The sequence below is a fragment of the Mesoplodon bidens genome (genome assembly GCF_964165515.1).
Source record: "Mesoplodon bidens genome assembly, chromosome: 7".
NCBI classification, from domain to species: Eukaryota; Metazoa; Chordata; class Mammalia; order Artiodactyla; family Ziphiidae; genus Mesoplodon; species Mesoplodon bidens.
The window spans coordinates 79,187,127-79,206,630 of NC_138164.1; the positions used below are offsets into that span (position 1 = coordinate 79,187,127).

The 19,504-nt window shown below is 38.3% G+C and overlaps 1 protein-coding gene and 1 pseudogene across 3 annotated transcripts in view; one reads left to right on the forward strand and one right to left on the reverse strand.

Annotated features, from left to right (window-relative positions):
• Positions 1 to 402: 402 nt before the first annotated feature.
• On the forward strand, positions 403 to 1,042 carry LOC308620715 (nucleoside diphosphate kinase 6-like; annotated as a pseudogene). The gene has a single exon. The product of its transcript is annotated as a nucleoside diphosphate kinase 6-like (transcript).
• Positions 1,043 to 7,558: 6,516 nt separating this feature from the next.
• The window catches only part of MRE11 (MRE11 homolog, double strand break repair nuclease), a 73,095-nt gene continuing 61,149 nt past the window's right edge, over positions 7,559 to 19,504 (reverse strand). The window contains exons 18-20 of one of the 2 annotated variants that reach the window (XM_081240888.1): positions 18,287 to 18,354; positions 13,694 to 13,772; positions 7,559 to 11,593 (exon numbers count right to left, since the gene is read on the reverse strand). In XM_081240888.1, coding sequence (XP_081097014.1) covers positions 11,537 to 11,593; positions 13,694 to 13,772; positions 18,287 to 18,354 — 204 coding nt within the window. In that variant the 3' untranslated portion in view covers positions 7,559 to 11,536. Of the gene's footprint in view, positions 11,594 to 12,880; positions 12,991 to 13,693; positions 13,773 to 18,286; positions 18,355 to 19,504 lie in introns of those variants that run through there. The other variant, XM_081240889.1, reaches the window with a different exon arrangement.

Sequence of the window (19,504 nt, forward strand, 5' to 3'; positions counted from 1 at the left end):
AGAAAAGATATATCCATTTATACTCCCATGAGCAACATGAGAACACCACTTCCCTGCGCCCTAACCAACACCCAGTCATTGAATTGATTTTTTGAAATGCATTCTGAAAGAATCCTCTTCATCCAGAAGCTAATGGTGAGCTCTTTGGAGTCAGTCAAGGTTGAGATTCAATCCTCAGCCTGTGTAGCCATGTGACATGTGAGTCAGTCTCTGAACATCTGTTTCCTCATTCAGCAATAACTACCACATAGAATTTTGTGGTGATTAGATGTAATGTTTATAAAGTGCTTAGCACAGTCCTGGCAAACAGAATTCAATAAATGGTATATGTATTTTAGACTAAATGTCCCATAAGGCCATGTCTATTGTGGGTTGTTGTTATTTGGGGTTTTTTTTTGCTTTTTGTTTGCTTTTGTTTTTTGTTTTTTGCCTTTGCTCAGTGTCCTATGCATCGCTGGCACTCAATATCGAATGAATGAGGGCTCCAGAGTAGGAAGGGTGGGGAGTGCAGCCCTGATGGGTCTCTTATCAGGCTCTCTGATGGCAGGAGACAGATGACCTCGATCTTGCGGAGCCCTCATGCTCTCCACCTCACTCTGGCCCTGATCAAGCCTGCAGTTGTTCACCCACTGATTCTGGAGGCTGTTCATCAGCAGATTCAGAGCAACAAGTTCCTCATTGTACGAATGAGAGAATTTCCGTGGAGAAAGGAAGATTGCCAGAAGTTGTACCAAGAACGTGGAGGGCATTTTTTCTCTCAGCAGCTGGTGGAGTTCATGACCAGTGGGCCATTCTGAGCCTAAATCCTCCCCCACAAGGATGCCATCCAGATCTGGAGGACCCAGATGGGACCTCTGGATGGGACCCACCAGAGTGTTTTGAGCATGCCACGTGGCCCCAGATTCAATTCGTGGGAGTTTTGGCCTCACCAACACCTGTAACACAACCCATGGCTCAGACTGTGGTTTCAGCCACTAGTGAGATTGCAACCTTTTCCCTTGACTTCAGTGAACAGTGCTGGTATAAGGAAGAGGAACCTTAGCTGTGCTACAGTCCAGAGGAGGCCTGTCTGTCTGTGAGGACTGGTGGTATTACCCGGCCTTTTCTCGCAGAGCTCTGGTCCAGAGCGTTCTCCTAGGACCAGGGAGGCCTGGGGCTCATTGCACCATCTCTGCTGGCCACCGCCACCTGCGTAAGGGCCTAGCTCCTTGCTGCCGTCTCTTCTAGAATCTAACTCTCTATCTGCCTCTTCTCTGGAATGTCCATGGGTGGTTCAGAGGAATAATGGCTCCTCTTTTTTTCTGAGAACTATTCATCCGTTTTCAAGGAGGAGCTTTCCTAATTGACTTGCCTGAAAAACTCAGTGGCTCTGTATTAGCAATATTTGGTCTATTTTCCTTAATGAAAGTCAGTGTTCTACTGAATCCTCAAGGCGGGGAGCACTACTCTAGGTGCTATCTCTCTATCCTTAACTGGAGTAATTAAACCTGTCCTGAAGAAAAAAAAAAAAAAGAAAAAGAAATCGCATGAATGAAAAGTTTCTATTTCAATAGTTAAAAATGATATGTCCCTTAAGTTAATTTAATTACTAATAAAGTCCTGGGCTTATTAGCTATTTGCATTTCCAGTCTGTCATTTTAAAATTCATGTCCTCTGGCCATTCAACAAGGGAATTTGTAGGTTTTTACCAAGTGTTTAAAATACGACCCACACTTTACATCCAAAAAGTTCACATCAAAGAATTTATCTTAAAGAAACAAAGCAACTATATTCATAAATACATACACATTTACTATATTAATTATATATATATATTTTTTTCTTTGTGCTGTTTAGTACTTTTTAGTTTTCCTATAGTTTTTTTTAATAATCAGAGAAAAAATAATAAATATGATTTGGAGAAAAAAACCCCAAAATAGAAAATCTTCCTGTGGGAAATTACTATTAAACAAGTTTTTAGTTGATGGCCACATTAAACCTAACTGAATCAATCCTGAGAATCCCAGTGGTCACCCATACTCTGTCTATCATCTACTATAGATTTTATCTGGACCAACTGGAAACCATTTACTTTTCAATATTCATAAGAACTTGGTCAGTGAATCACCCATATTTACTGCTCATTGTTTAATATGAATCCCTGTAACCACCTGAAATGTCTCTCTCCAAGGGAAAGCTCTCCTCTGGGTGCTCACCCCGTCTGGGCCAGTCACCAACTTGAGATCTAGCTCACATTCTACTTTGGACTTTGCCCTTCTTTTCTGAATAGTCTCTGTTCAAAGATGCATTAGGATTTGAGACTAATGTTTTAAGCTGCAAGTCAGGACATGCCTCAGTTCATGGGAGGCAGTGTGGTCATGTGGAAAGAATGAGATTTGGATTCAGATAGAATTAGATTTAAATCTCAGCCCTACCTTTATTAGCTGTGTGATCTTAAGCTATTTAAAAAAGGGTAATAATGCCTACTATGTAGTGTTATGAGAATTAAATAATGACAATGTGTATATACACCTGGGCCTGGCATGGAAGAGCAACTCAATAAACAGTTCTCTCCCTCATTTTCCTCCTTTCCTCATTCCTTTAGTAGCACCTGCTGCATCTGATGAGGAGAAGGGACCCCTGCAGAATATAAGGAGGTGCGAATTAGGAAGTGGAAATGAAGATGGAAGGAAACTAGTGGATGGAGTGGCAGAGGGGGTTGGGTAGTGAAGATCAGAACTGGAAAAAAGCCCGGATTGACTGTTTTGTAAATGTAGGAAGCGTTTCAGGAGAGGAGGGAAAAACAGCACATGCTTTAAACAAGTTGGAGGAAAAGAAGGTGGGTGAGGTGGGGGCATAAGAAACATTATTACCCTCTCTTGACTGGGCTATGCCACCAATGGGCAAAGGAACATTAGGCCAGGTAAATGAGGTTGACAACACTTCAGGTAGGGAACAGGAAGATACCAGCAAGAACAGGATATTTTCCTAATCTCAGCCAGCAAACTTTAGCTTTGGCAACCAAAATCGGTTTTTTGACTATCAAAGGAAATATCTAGTCAAGCCTGGGAATAAGATCAAGGTTTAAATTAAATCAACTGCAATTGACAACAGTTAAGAATTATAACCAACTATATAGCACAGGGAACTATATTCAATATCCTGAGATAAACCATAATGGAAAAAAATATTAAAAAAGAATGTAGAGACTTCCCTGGTGGCACAGTCATGAAGAATCCGCCTGCCAATGCAGGGAACACGGGCTTGAGCCCTGGTCTAGGAAGATCCTACATGACGTGGAGCAACTAAGCCCATGTGCCACAACTACTGAGCCTGCACTCTAGAGCCTGCGAGCCACAACTACTGAAACCTGCGTGCCTAGAGCCCGTGCTCCGCAACGAGAAAAGCCACCACAATAAGAAGCCCACGCACCGCAATGAAGAGTAGCCCCCACTTGCTGCAACTAGAGAAAGCCCGTGCACAGCAACGAAGACCCAACACAGCCAAAAATAAATAAATAAATAAATTTATATTAAAAAAAGAATATATATTTATACACACACATACATAGCTGAATCACTTTGCTGTACAGCAGAAATCAACACAACATTGTAAATCAACTATACTTCAATAAAAGAAAATTATAACCAAACTGAAACCACACAGGTATTTTTGTTAAGACCTTATATTAGCTCACAAGCAGTATATATAGTTACAAAATTTAATTGAAAATTTGTAGAGCCAAGAATTACTAAGAAAACCTTGGGGGAAAAAAACAAAGATGGAAGACTTGTTCTTATTATAAAACTCATTATAAAACTATAGCAATTCCAAATAGAGCAATGGAACAGAATAAAGATTTCAGAAATAGATCCGTATGTATATGGTCTGTTAATTAATGACTAAGGTAGCTCTGCAGAGCAGGGGTAAAGGACTGTCGTTTCAACAAATGGTGCTGAGGCCAGTGCATCTCCATGTGGAATAGAATGAAACATGATTCCTATCTCAGACCACACATAAAAATCAACTCCCAGCTGGACTGTAGAGTTAAATGTGAAAGGCAAATCAGATAAGCTTCTGGGATATAACACAGAAGAATCTCTTTATGATCTTAGGATAGAGAATGGTTTTCTCAAACAGGACAGAGAAACATTAATCATTGACAAATTGACCTTTGTTGAAATTTTAAAAATCTGTTCAACACCACATCATTTACAGAACAAAAAGGTAAGCCACTGGAGAAGATTTTGCAATACATATACTCAACAAAGGAATTGTACAAAATATATCTCCCAGAAATCAGTAAGAAAAAGGCAGACAACCCATTCAAAAATGGGCAAAATATCTGAATACATATATCCCAAAAGATGACATCAAAATTTGCACAAAAAATATGAAATGTTCCTTAACATCATTAGTCATCAGAGAAATGAAAATAAAACCACAAGAAGATACTATTACATATCCATCAGTATGACTAAAATTAAAAAGACTGAAAATACCAAATATTTTGCAAGGATATGGACTGGTGAGAGTGGAAACTGCTATAAGCAATGAAAAAGTAGAGTCATGCTGCAACATGAATGATCTCAGACATCACACTGTAAGAAAGAAGTCATACACAATAAGGTACACATCATATAATTCCACTTGAATGAAGTTATTATTTGGTAAATTTATAAAATTTGCCTGGAGAAGAATTTTCCGAGCTATTTTTAATTACAGTTTTTTAACTTCGGTAACATTCCACCAAAGGGTATAGAAAAAACTTTACCTTCCCTGCCTGCACTTTGCCAGTTTTTTTGATATATTAACATGGAGGTGGAGGCCAATGCACTTAGATAAGAGAAAAAATTAAAGGCATAAGAATTGAAACAAGAAGCAAAAGTATCTTCATTGGTGGGTCACATAAAATTACACCTGGAAAATCCTAGCGCATCAAAGATAAAACAAATTTAAATGATAGAATTCAGCAAGTTAGCAGGATATAAAATTATCATGCAAAAATGAATAGCTTTCATATATAAAAATAGCCAGTTATAAGATATAATGGAAGGGCTTCCCTGGTGGCACAGTGGTTAAGAATCCTCCTGCCAATGCAGGGGACACAGTTTCGAGCCCTGCTCGGGGAAGATCCCACATGCTGTGGAACAACGAAGCCCGTGCACCACAACTATTGAACCCGAACTCTAGAGTCCACAAGCCACAACTACTGAGCCTGCATGCCACAACTACTGAAACCTGCGTGCCTAGAGCCCATGCTCCGCAACAAGAGAAGCCACTGCAAGGAAGAGTAGCCCCCGCTTGCTGCAATTAGAGAAAGCCCGCACACAGCAATGAGGACTCAATGCAGCCAAAAATAAATTAAATAAATAAAAATTTTAAAAAGGATATAACGGAAGAGAAAAACTATAATCACAATAGCAGCGCAAAAGACAAAATACTTAAGATTAAATTTTAGAAGTGTTCAAAACCTCTATGAAGAACATTTAGAACATTTCTGAAACATATAAAATAGACTTGACATCCATACAAGATGTCATTTCTTCCTAATTTATAAATTTAATGCAATTCCTCCAAAAAAAAACCAAAAAAATTTTTGTTGCTGAAGGTACAAAATTGATACTTAAGTTCATTTGGAAAAACAAACATAAAAGAATAACTAAGAAAACATTGAAAAGGAAAAGCTATGAGGGGTGATTAGCCCTATCACACATTATACCATACTACACAGCCTTCATATTTTAACTTTGTGCTATCAGTGCATGAAGAGACAGACCAGTGGAATGGAATAGAAAGTCCAGAAATAGACCACACTACATATGAAAATCTAGCACATTGCTGGGGCAAAGAGGCCGCTTTAATAAATGATGCACAGACAACTGGATAGTCATTTGTAAACGATAAAATTAAATCCATTTCTCACAACTTTACACAAGAGTAAACTCTAAATGGATCAGAGATCTAAATGAAATGAAACTGTAAGAGCACAAAAGGAAAGCAAGAAAACAAATTTTGCAATACATTATAGACAAAGGGCCAATATCCTTAATATAAAAGTTTTTTAAAAATTAATTTGGGGGGAAGGGACTAAAAATCCTAGAAAGATGGACAAAATACACGAACAAGCAATGCACCAAAAATGGCCTTTACATATACAAGTTCAACTTCATTCATAACAGAAATGAAAACTAAAACTACATGGAGATAATCATCCACTAGATTGGCAAAAAACCAAAAGCTCAACAATAAATTCTGATGGTGAGGATATGGAGAAATAAGCAGTCTTACATATTGTTAGCAGAAATACAAAACAATGCAAACTCTCTGGAGGGAATTTGGCAGTAGTTAGCAAAACTACATATGCATTCACCCTTTTACCCAGCAATCCCACCTTCTACGAATTTACTCTGAAGATAAACTTCCAAAAAGATGAAAATACTAATAAGGTTAATATTGCAGCATTATTATTTATATATTGTAAATATTGGAACTACTTAAATACCCATATGTAGGAGAATGATAGAATAAACCATGGTATTTAAATTCAATGGAGTACTGTGTAGCTATGAAAAACAGAAAAGACCTTTATAAAATTGTAGGGAATAATTTCTAGGATATATTTTTCTGAGTGAGAATATATATAGCATACAAATTTTTGTATAAAATGGGGAAATTAAAAATACACATATCCACTTTTAGCAAAAAGAAATACAGAAAGGATAAAGAAGAATGAAACTGTTTACCTACAATGGATAGAGCTGAAAGAGGAGAAAGGGATGGGGCAAAAAGGAAGGGAGTAAGATTTGAGGACACATGAATATACACTGAAGAAAATAATAAGGGGTAAAGGATCATTACCCCTTGCAACCTACTCTCAAAAGATTGAAAAGAAGTATATGTAAGTGTGCATGTTCATGCTTGTATATGAATATATGTGTGGAACATACACACATAGAGAATAACTTTTTAAATGATGAAATGTTAAAAATTGGTGAATCTGCGTAAAAGGTAAAAAGTACTCTATTATTCTTACACATTTTCCATAAATTTGATATTATTTCAAAATTAAAAGTTTAAAAAACATGACCTGGTTTTAAAGCACTACTAAAAAGCTCAGAAATCAAGACTGGGATGATCAACCACTGGGCGTTTTCAGATATGTCTATGATGGATGGATAGATGTCATTTCACAAGTCCTATTTCCAGACTATTAAGACCAATAGACAAAAAAACCCCACAAAAAACCAAAAAAACCAACAGACGTGCAACTGCACCTCTTATTCCATTAGGCAATGGCTTTTTGCCTCTAGCAGCATTTGCGCAAAGTCCAGATACACCCCGCAATCAGTTCAAATGCAATCATAGGTCGGCTGAAGTTAGTTTTATAAGCTTATAGTGGAGAAAATACTGATTTTTAAACAAAACGAACATGAAACTCTTGAAATTAAACAGGCACTGTGATCAAGGGTACTCAAGCACTAGTGTTGGGTAGCTGTACATGAATCATCAGCACTGCCTAGTGGTTCTGACAGGCAGAAGAGAGTGTGGCCTGGGCCAACCAGCCTAATATCCATTGTCCTTCTTTCACTTAATCAACTATTATGTGCAATCACCAGCCAAGAGCCCTCTGAATCTCACCTTACCACTTACGACGTCAAGGCACGCGGATTAAATATTCTTTTATTTGACCCAAATTATTATTGAGTGATAACATTTAAATTACACATCGGAAAGCAGTACAATTACCTCTTAAAACAGGCAATGATGGTTTAATTAAAAGAGTTTGATAAAGAAGATACGGAAAAATCAGGATGTCAAGAAAAGTACCAAGGTGAACATATACCTTGACACAGAGACTAAAATATTTGACGATACAATTTGGGGTTCTAATTCAACAATTTTTGTTAGTAGTCATGCCGAAAGTAACTGGAGAAACATATACATAATTGTTGAGAGGTTGTGTCTGGGGAGAGGATTATAGGGAAATACACACGTTTTGATAAAATTTCAATGTCTGAATTTTGAAGAATAAATATGCATTGCCTTTACGATTTAAACAGCTAAAATCAGATCTAGTTATCAGTCATGGCAATAGCAAGCTACGTGAACTGACTTCTTAAGAGATTAAGCTAAATCACTAGTATTTTCAGACCTAGCTATTAAACATTAAGTTCAGACTATTAAAAGAAAATGAGATAAGCAAACGATGAAATGTGGACATTTTTCATTCAAAATATGGAAGCTCTTTGGACTCAAAAAACCAACTCTTCATTCTATAAAATCCTTTATAATAACCTTAATGGTAATTAGCTTTATAAAGCCACAAAATACTGTGAATTAAATGTATGAGATACAAAAGAGGACATCAGATTACATTGGGGGATGGTTATTTTTATTAAATTTGATTAATTAATTAATTAATTAATTAATTAATTAATTTTTGGCCATGTTGGGTCTTTGTTGCTGTGCGTGGGCTTTCTCTAGTTGTGTCAAGCGGGGGCTACTCTTCGCTGCGGTGCGAGGGCTTCTCACCGCAGTGGCTTCTCTTGTTGTGGAGCACAGGCTCTAGGCATTGCGGGCTTCAGTTGTGGCACGTGGGCTCAGTAGTTGTGGCACACAGGCTTAGTAGTTGCGGCACACGGGCTTAGTTGCTCCACAGTATGTGGGATCTTCCCGGGCCAGGGATCGAACCCATGTCCCCTGCGTGGGCAGGCGTATTCTTAACCACTGTGTCACCGGGGAAGTCCCGTTATTTTAAAATATAGTACATTTCAACAGAAAACTTTTACAATGGGAGACTTTTTTATTCCATTTTTCTAATAAAGAGTTTTTCCTCTGTTTATTAAAACATAAAACGTTTTCTTCTTGACCCTCTACATGTAAAATTTATCAATTTTACGGGCAATTTCCTGGCAATTTCACCAGGCTGAGCCAGGTGAAATATGTCAAGCAATTCACACATAAAATTAGAAAGCTAATTTTGGTTTTACTGCATAGTTTAGTATGCACAGGTTCCAAATTTACTGCAAAACTACCCTGACTTAAGTTTAGATTTGGAAGCACCACCTTGTGGCAAAAGTAAGAACTTCTGAATTGCAGGAGTCAAGACGCGTTTCCGGGAGAGAACACTGGTGGGCTTCTGAGGCATTGGTCAAGTTCTATTTCCTGACCTGTATAGAGAATGCCATGAGGCTCACTTTATCATTATTTGTTAAAGTACATGACTTTTCTGTTATTGCAGGTCATAATTTTAAAAGTTTAGGGAAAAAATGTCCAATTTGTACCCAAATTGAAAGTCGTATGCCTAAATGCTTGAATTTTCTAAGTACCAGTTTTATTTCCTAGAATTGTAAATGCACTATTGTATTTTTGATACACAACAAAATGCCAGAAAGAGGGATATTCTTTGGTAAACGACGGAAGGATTTTTTCCCTCAAAATGTTATCACTGAGGCCCTCTCTCAGCCTCCAGAGCAACTGTAGGGGCCGTGCAGTCATCTGGAAACCACTGCTACACACCTATCCCAACGTGTCTGAAAACTGTCCAAAAAACCCTAGACTTCACTGCATCAATACAGAATATCAAGGATATGTGGCATATTTAACTATGCAGCAATATTCATCAAAAAGGTTTTTCTTTCCTATTTACTGTATTTCCAGGTGACACACACTATTCACAAAATGACCTGAATTGGCTGAGAGTTTCACCCTCTCTCACTGCCATGGAATCACTTCTCCTAGGAGCTAACAGAATCACATTTAGTACCTCTTTCATACCGTAGAGCAGTTTGTTGGAAGGGAGAAAGCCTTACTCTTTTTTTCTCAGGAAACTGTCAGGTCGCATTAGTGACCATCTCCCTATGACCCTCACCCCAGCAGGTGACATCTCACCGGCAGGTGAGAAGAGCCATTGATTGGCTGAGTCTTCCCAGACAGCTACCCAAACCAGCTTCCATCCCATCATGGAGAGCAACTCTTACTCATGATTTCGTCTTTGCTTCATTCAAATACTGGGAATATTAAAGATGGGAGTAGATGTGTCTGAGAATCTTTCACAGGACAAGGCCTTCTGCTGAGTTAATGCAACCTGCTAAAATAATCCTTATGCTCAAGCGAGGCACAGAAAACATTTTTAAAGAAACTAAGGCTACATCGCAATTCTTGACTTAGACCCATTAAAAGGGCTATGATATAGAGGCAGCCACTAAGCAAATGCTGTCTTTTATAGTTTGACACATTCTAGGTATGAATATGCCAATAATCAGGAATATCACTCAGTCTAGCATTTGTTTCTACATATAAAGAAATGTCAGGCTGTTGTACCACCAAGATCTATAACTTCCTCAAGGAGTCTTGAATATATAGCTGCACCATAAGATGAAAAGAAGGAATACTCTCAGGGAGTCTTTAAACAGAGTCTTAAAAAGGATAATGGGATTATTGAACTTAAATCTGAAGAGGTCAAATTCTTAGGTCACCCAAATACAAGTAAGAAAATGTAACAGGAACTGCTTCTCTAAGATTTTGGAATTGCCCATGCTCAATGTTAAGATAAAATATTAATGAGAAACCTTGGCATTGATAGTCCACTGAAGTTATATTTCAATATGTTTATCTAATATAACCATAAGGTTCAAGTGACCACTCTATCTAAAAAAAAAAAAAAAAACCTCTTCAATAGCTTCTAAGAAGATATGGTTAAATTATTTTAACCCTTTCCTCCTAGAAACAGGTGAGAGAGAGAGAGAAAAAGAACCATTAATAATAGAAAATAATGGAGAAAATTACCACCATTCAATGGGAACATAATCCTCTGGAATCTCTGCTACAACTGGAATAAAAAACTCAATAATTCTGACAGACTTTATTTTTTGATACAAACTTATATCTAATTATTCAAACTATAGGGTATATGTAATCATTCAAAGTTTCTGGCTGATACTATCACAAGCATTAGAAAAAGAACATATTCCGAGTAACAGACAGTGAGCTTAGGCACCGTTTCATATAAATTGTTTTACCTGCAGGAAATCCAGGATGTCTAGAAATTACGAAAATTATAAAAAGGGCTAGATTCTATAAGCTCTTTTCCTCAACTCTGGCTAAATATAATAACCTTAAAATACTGACACAGTCTTTGATTATAAAGGAGAAACGTACAATGGTAGATTTATTTTAGTCCTTACTCAAGACTGTATTTAAGCAAAGCTCTCACTCGGTAAGACATATACTGATGTATGTCAGAAAAACAACATTCTAAGTTTTATGGAGCGTTTATAGAACAGGTAATGTTAATAACCAGATTAAAAAATAAGGAAAACCAATGCTATTCTATATGCCCTTGAGCTGGGAAGTTTCTCAAATAATGAAGTCATGTTCAGGAAATGATATTCAAAAACATAAATTTTTATACATTAGTTTCTCTGTTAAGTAAGAATCATTCAAATTCTTCAGTTAACAGCAATACTCAAAAAATCTTCAACTGGCAAACTCGTAGTTTGCAACGTTTCGATTTTTCTTGAATCTTGAAAACTTCAAACTGCCATTAAATATATTATCTTCTGTTTCTTCTTAAAGAACTAAGGTTCATAAAAGGATCATCATCATCATCCTGGAATGACATCCAAATGTAAAATTAGTGACTGTTCCACGCTTCACTGAAACAAGACAGAAGTTCTTATGGGCAAAACAATAACAGTAAGAGCCATTTTCTCCTTTCACATGGGGTAGACTTTCATTTTTCTGTTTCCTTTATAAATATGAATAGTTTGTCAATTTTTTTCTCCTCCTCCCTTCCTTAGTAGCTATTTCATTGTTAAAACAATGAAAGTCCAACTAAATTCTGAGCAAGCATTAAAAATAAAAATTATCCTGCTCTATATGTGTGTATATATAGAAGCCCACAATATATATCATATATATTTCTCTCAATTATTCACCTTAATAAAAGCAAATAAGGCATGGGCAAGACAAAAAAACAAAAAACAAAAAACAACTCTTCAAGTCATTTCTATTAGGTTTTTAAATAGTTTTTTTTTTTTTTCCACTTACATTTTATAACTGGTATATCTGATGTTCTGGAAATTCAGAGCCAAAAAAATAATGAAGCCACATGACCTAATTCAGAAATAGCTGTAATTTTTATTTCCATTACCCATTTAATGCTAGAAATAGACAGCTACTCTCAGACTGGTACAAGAAACAACCTAGGAAAGTAATCTTTCAAATATTTTTTTTTGGAAAAAGAAGTAGAGGAATTATTTAGTTTCAAAGACTTCCTATGCTGCTGGGACGTAGATTATATGCATAGTAAGAATAGGCAGGAATATCAGACGTTAACTAAGAATTTAATGAGAATGAAAACTTAACCTTCGATAAGCCCCAAATACATAATTTGATGAGGTTAACATAAAATCAATGATATACATTCTATAACTAACTATTCAAAAGAGAAAGCAAATTTGTAGTTTTGATTTATGTTTCTTTTAAGACATTCATAAAAAGGGATAATTATTTGGTGTTAGGCTCTGCTGGTGATATTAACACGTTCCAGTGTTCGCTAAATTAGCTATCTCTAGTGAGATATGGATGCCTTGAGAAACACAAATTCGCTCTCACTTATTGATTCATTTTCTGCTACCATAAGAGGCAGAACTCGTTAATAAACCAGAGATAAATCCAAACTATAGCAGAGAAGCTGCTAATAGTTCTCCTTTGTAGCTAACATGAACTATATGAATTTCTGTAAGTAACATATAACCACATGTATATCTAGATGCTTTGGAATTAACAAACGGGTCAACAACTGCCCACTTCTCTCCTGGAGGCAACATGCTAGTGTTTAATAGGCAGACTGAGCTCATGGTGCCATTTTTCTTTGCAGCCTGAGTTCTGGGGAGTCTTCTCTTCAAGCTGTTTCAAAACCACAGCTGGGACACAGAGATCATGACGGCAGCAGGTGAAGCTCAGAATCAAAGGCGTGAGTCATGTGGTACAACAGGGATGAACCTGGAGGACACTATGCTCAGTGAAATAAGCCAGGCACAAAAAGACAAATGCTGTATAATTCCACTTATATGAAGTATCAGAGTAGTCAAAAATCATAATGCACAAAGTAGAAGAGCCCCTTGCCAGGGGCTGAGGAGAGGGGAAAATGAGGAGATGTGGTTCAATGGGTATAGATTTTTGGTTTTGGAACATGAACAGGTTCTGGAGATTGTTGTGCAACAGTGTGAATATACTTAATATTAGTGAACTAACTGGATACTTAAAACTGGTTAAGATGGTAAGTTTTATGTTATGTGTTTCTACCACAACTGAAAAACACCACCATGTACCACCTTAAATATACAGGAACTGTGTAGAGCATATAGTGAACATTTAATAAACATTCTGTTGTAAAGTAACATTAAAGGCTTTCACGATATCATCACCACTATTTCTCCAAACATAAACAACAGAAGCTGAAAAAACTATTCTGATCCTACTGTTAACTGGGCAAGTTAAATAAGAGCTGAGTGATATTATATGTTAAGGATCTGCAGGCCTTTCACATCTGAGGTATTTCCATCGATGAGCACTCAACAGAGGCCACTCATTGACTCAATATTAACTATGGTTCAAAGGAAGGTGATCAATGAAACTATTTTTAGAAATAATTTTCGGCAACTAGCTTAGCAGTCCCTATTCAGATTTTATAAACATTTATTACCTCATCTGATTCAAAATCAACCCCTTTAGTGATTTGGCTCCGGGACATGTGTTTGCTCGATGATGAAGTGCTCAACCACCTGAGGCAAAATATGAGAAAAACAGAGAAAATGAACCAAAGAATTCATCACAGAAGGCTTTCTAGCTAAGTTTTTCATTTTAGTAGCAGCCATGAAAAAAAATAACTAACACATTCCCTTCGAGCTACATTAGAGCCAGTAGAAGCTTAGTGGCAATGAAAAGGACTCTGATGTCAGGGTCTGAATCCCAGTTCTGCCATTTAGGAGCTACATGGCTTCAAGCAGCTTAGCCTCTCTGTGCCGCAATTTCCTCACCTGTAAAATGAGGATGATAAGAATTTTTCAAAGATTAAATGTGTTTATATACTTAAACACTTTGATCAGTGCCTGACACATATGAAAGCATGCCACAGATGTTTGCTGACATCATAGTTCTTAGCATATATTAACATGTATCTACTACCATCCTCTACTCCTGAAAATTATGGCAATATTGAAATATTTTACATCAAATCTCAGTTACGTTTCTATAACAGGATAAAAGGATCTCAGCAAAGGCTCACCGCTTTCTAGGGTTGCCTCACTGTTAATATTATTTGTGTCCAGTCCGAATAACAAAGATTTACTTAGTGCTTGACCCCTGCCAGGTACTATGATAGGCCCTGGGAAACATCAGCAAGCAAGATAATCAGGAATCTACTTTTTTTTTTTTTGCGGTACGCGGGCCTCTCACTGTTGTGGCCTCTCCCGCTGCGGAGCACAGGCTCCGGACGCGCAGGCCCAGCGGCCATGGCTCACGGGCCCAGCCGCTCCTCGGCATGTGGGATCTTCTCGGACCGGGGCACGAACCCGTGTCCCCTGCATCGGCAGGCAGACTCTCAACCACTGCGCCACCAGGGAAGCCCAGGAATCTACTTTTTTTTTTTTCTTTCTTTCTTTCTTTTTTTTTTTTTTGCAGTACGCGGGCCTCTCACTGTTGTGGCCTCTCCCGTTGTGGAGCACAGGCTCCAGACGCACAGGCTCAGCTGCCATGGCTCACAGGCCCAGCTGCTCTGCGGCATGTGGGATCTTCCCGGACCGGGGCACGAATCCGTGTCCCCTGCATCGGCAGGCAGACTCTCAACCACTGCGCCACCAGGGAAGCCCCAGGAATCTACTTTTATGAAGCTTAACTTGTAGTGATGGAACTCATATTCCTATGTATTTTTACTAACAAAAATTTTAAGTCATCTTAGGACAGGGCCAGCAAACTTGGCTAGCAGACCAAATCCAGCCTACCTGTTCCTTACAGCCTGTGAGCTAAGAATGGTCTTCACATTTTGAAATGGGCATATTTAAATGGTTATATAATCACCTACATAATATCCCCAGTTTTGCCTCTTGGCCCGCAAAGCCTACTACCTGGCCCTTTAAGAAAAAAGTCTGCCGGCTCCTGTCTTAAATAAAAGCAGTGTTTGTGAACTCTTAGCCAACAATTTATTACCATGCTTTGGGATGTTACTATAGCAAACAAAATATATCTAAAGGTCTTGTCTGGACAAATTGTTGAGAGTCAAGAGATCTATGCATCAGAATGAAACAGAAAAATCCACAGGCTCTTAGGCACAAAAGTAAAGGACAGGAGGATTTGCCGAGCAAACTTGAAGAGCAACATAGTTTTGGAGGTAGAGGATCAAGGAATTTATCAACCAATCTACCCGGGAAGTCTCCAACTCTCTGTACTTGAACTAAGCAGGAACTGATCATTGTTGACTTGTTTCCATCATCAGTGACAGGAAGAAGCAGATCAAAAGCATGAAGCCACAGTGCCAAGGCTAGCCACAGCAGGTGAGGCACTGTTGCTGTGAGAGCTGGGGAAAGAAGGGGGTTATAGGAAGAAGCACCCACTGAGGCCTGACTCTGCTTGCTAATGTCTCCCCAGACAAATAACCAGTGGTGTCCAGAAACAAGCCAGGCATTCTACACCAGATGCTGGCTCATTTGATCATAGCAGGAGCCCCCAGTTCTGCACCAGAGGACCTCACACACCTACAGATCCAGTCTATGAGAGGTCCCCTATCCTCAGAAAGCAGTGGCAGAAAGGGAAGAATCGTTATTCAGTTTTGACTACTGGGTCAAATAAATGGACTCTTGTCCTGGATGTCAAAAGATGTTTAATTGGATTAGTTTCCTGTGGGTGGCTCAAAAATAAGGCAGACAGGGTGTATTACATTGAGTACCAGGAGCTCTAAGTCTTCTCCATTTTTGTACAGATATAATTTGGAGGCACAAGTCAGAATTCCTACCTAGAGATGTTCAGCCAATTATGTCAGTTGTAGCAGCATCACAAGCATAAGAGAACATGTTAAATTAGCCTACATAAAAGGTGCCCCCAAAATGTTGGCTCCCCCCACTGCAAGGTTTAATAGAATCCCCTCCATCTCTCCTCCTCTACCTGGCCTGATGGGGCCAGGTTTCTCTTGCTCACTGCTTTAAGGTCGGCGGCGGGGGAGGGTTGCCACCAGCTCTATCAAATCTGGAAGGGTCCTTTTATCCCCAGTACAACCATGTAGAGTTTGGTGCAGTTTTTCCAGGGGAAAGTGGGTGGATTTCCACTGCCCATCCAGCAGAAAGGAGTTTTACAGCTGGAAGTTCTTTCCTTTTTAAAGTCAACTACCAGAATATTAGTGCTTTTACTGCTTACCATTCTTTCCACTATTCTTGTTCTATTTCCCTAGCCTGTTCTTTCTTCAATAAGCCCTTCTAGAGGTGTTACTATGTGTTAAGTATTGTACTTAGCACTTCACAAATATTAACTCACTTTAAAGCCTCATAACAACACTTTGAGGTAAATATTATTATCTTCATCTTACAAATGAGGACACAGAGGCACAGAAGTCAAAAAACCTTGCACAAGGTCCACACTCAGTAAGTGGTAGAGCTTAAATACTTTAAATTATGAGTGAAATAACTATACAAACCACGCCATTACTAAACAGTTCTTCAAAGACAGCATAAATTGTGTCACCCAGTTGCTGTCATCAGGAACACAAATCTGCCAAGGCTGATTTCAGATTTCTTGCCAAAATGTTCGTTTCTAAATCTCCTCTCGTCAATTAAATGATTCTTATTACATGCACAGAGGTCTGAAAGCTTAATCTATTATGTGAAGAAGCAACAGCAGAGGATGGACCTAGAGATTATCATACTAAGTGAAGTAAGTCAGAAAGAGAAAATCAAATCTCACATGATATCACTTACATGGGGAATCTAAAAGACGACACAAATGAACTTATCTACAAAACAGAAACAGACTCATAGACATAGAGGACAGACTTGTAGCTGCCAAAGGGGAGGCAGGTGGGAGAGGGATGGAGTGGGAGTTTGGGGTTAGCAGATTCAAATTATTATATTGATACACAGGATGGATCAACAACAAGGTCCTACTGCATAGCATAGGGAACCATATTCAGTATCCTGTGATAAACCATAATGGAAAAGAATATGAAAAAGAATATGTATATGTACAACTGATTCACTTTGCTGTACAGCAGAGATTAACACAACATTGTAAATCAACTATACTTCAATAAAATTAAAAAAAAAAAAAAAAGAAGCAGCAGCAACAGCAGAGATGAGTCCTGGAGCAGAATGCTTGGCTACATGACTGGCTGTGTGACCTTAAGTAAGTTACGTAGACTACCACGCCTCACTTTCTTCAAAGGTAAAAGGGGGAAAATAGAGTTATAAGTACATTTACCTCCTGGAGTGACTGTGACCAGCAAATAAGCTAATTCATAGGCAAAGGCTCAGAATGGTACCTGACACACAGGAAGTGCTGAAAGCTGAGTACATTTACCTCCTGGAGTGACTGTGACCAGCAAATAAGCTAATTCATAGGCAAAGGCTCAGAACGGTACCTGACACACAGGAAGTGCTGAAAGCTGAAACAGAATATTAACAAAATACAAAGCTATTTTCTGTTAATTGGAGAGGACATAGTATTCCAGCAAGAAAATCACTGGGTAATAAAGGCAAAAGGAAATGAATGACAAGTTATTCAAATTTTCAGTGAAAACTTGTAATAATGCTGCATTGACTCCACGAACTACCCCTTGATCTATTTTTCACTTTTGTACGTATGTGACTAGCTGAAAATAAATCTGTTAGACTTCCAGGGCTTCCCTGGTGGTGCAATGGTTAAGATCTGCCTGTCAATGCAGGGGACATGGGTTTGAACCCTGGTCTGGGAAGATCCCACATGCTACAGAGCAACTAAGCCCATGTGCCGCAACTACTGAGCCTGCGAGCCACAACTACTGAAGCCTGCACTCCTAGAGCCCGTGCTCCGTAATAAGAAAAGCCACCGCAATGAGAAGCCCGCACACCACAATGAAGAGTAGCCCTCGTTCGCCGCAACTAGACAAAGCCTGTGTGCAGGAATGAAGACCCGACATGGCCATACATACATAAATACATAAATAAATTTTTTTTTAAAATCAGACTTCTGTAGCATAGAGAAATGTATATGTTGAATTCTGGATAATTTTTAATTTTTTCAGATGTTCCTTTTTGCAGGAAGTCACTGCACTGACCTTTGATCAGCTTTGGAAGTGGTAGGAAAAATGTCTTCTTCTGTATCTGACTCATCTACCGCAATCACCTAAGGGGGAGAAACAAAACAGCAAATAGTCTTTGTGGGAATGGAAAATCTGAATAAAAATGCATTAACTAATGTCAAAAAATATATATTTTTACAAAAAGTTACAAAAAAGGAGACAGATAACATGTAAGCAATAACCATGAAAGCTAAAGCTCTGCCTAACCTCCCCACTACTGTCACTCTTCATTTACAAATGGTTTTTTTATACAACATGTGTGAGCTCACTTCTCTCTTGCTACCACGGCAGCCTGGGTACCTAAAGGAACATGCACTCGGATTGGTGAATGACTCACATTGGGTCATGTGCGGACAGTGCCCTGTGATTTTCTTGGGTTCTAATGAGGAACTAGGCCATCAGTGCTTCATCTCCAATTTTAAATGAGGTATAAGACTGTGTGGGAAGTACCGGATATCTGTTTTTCTGTTACATTTATCCCTGTTAAATATCACTTGCTGCTTTTAAGCCCCATGAAAGATACTTGTGATTCTTGATACTATTATCCAAATTACTACCTATTCCTCTACATTTTGTGTTATCTTGACACTTAATACACACATTTGCCATGTCTTCATCCAACTGATAAAGCCAAAGACAAAATAGTGAAAAAAGCAGCACTTGAGACCCACCCCCACCCAAGGCTGACATTGAAATATTAATCAAAGACCATTAAATGAAGTTGTCCAAATGGCTATGAATCCAGCCAATATTTCTGCATTTTGTCCATGAAACTATCAGGAGATTGTCTTAAGTGCCTTGAAGGAATCAAATGCCTTCAGCATTCCCCTGATCTACCACTATGTCACCTCAATCAAAAAAATGAAAGAAAAAGTTACCATGACTTGCTCTTTCTGAACTCATGTTCTTGCATTATAAAAGAAAAATCTAGAAGGGAAGCTACCTTGTGGACATGATGATAATTTTGTTTTCAGACATGATCTTGAAGCGATAGCCGGCAATAGTTGAATAGGAATAATGAAATGGAGCTCAGGGTAAAAGTTAGCACCAGTATACCCATATATAATTGTATAATAATAAGAGAGGAAAAAAACCAAAAAAACAGAGAAGTTTTCTGGAAGAGGAGGTGGTCAATTGTGTCACATACTCAAGAGATCAAGAAGGAGTGAAATTTGAGAAAATACTGGTGGGGCA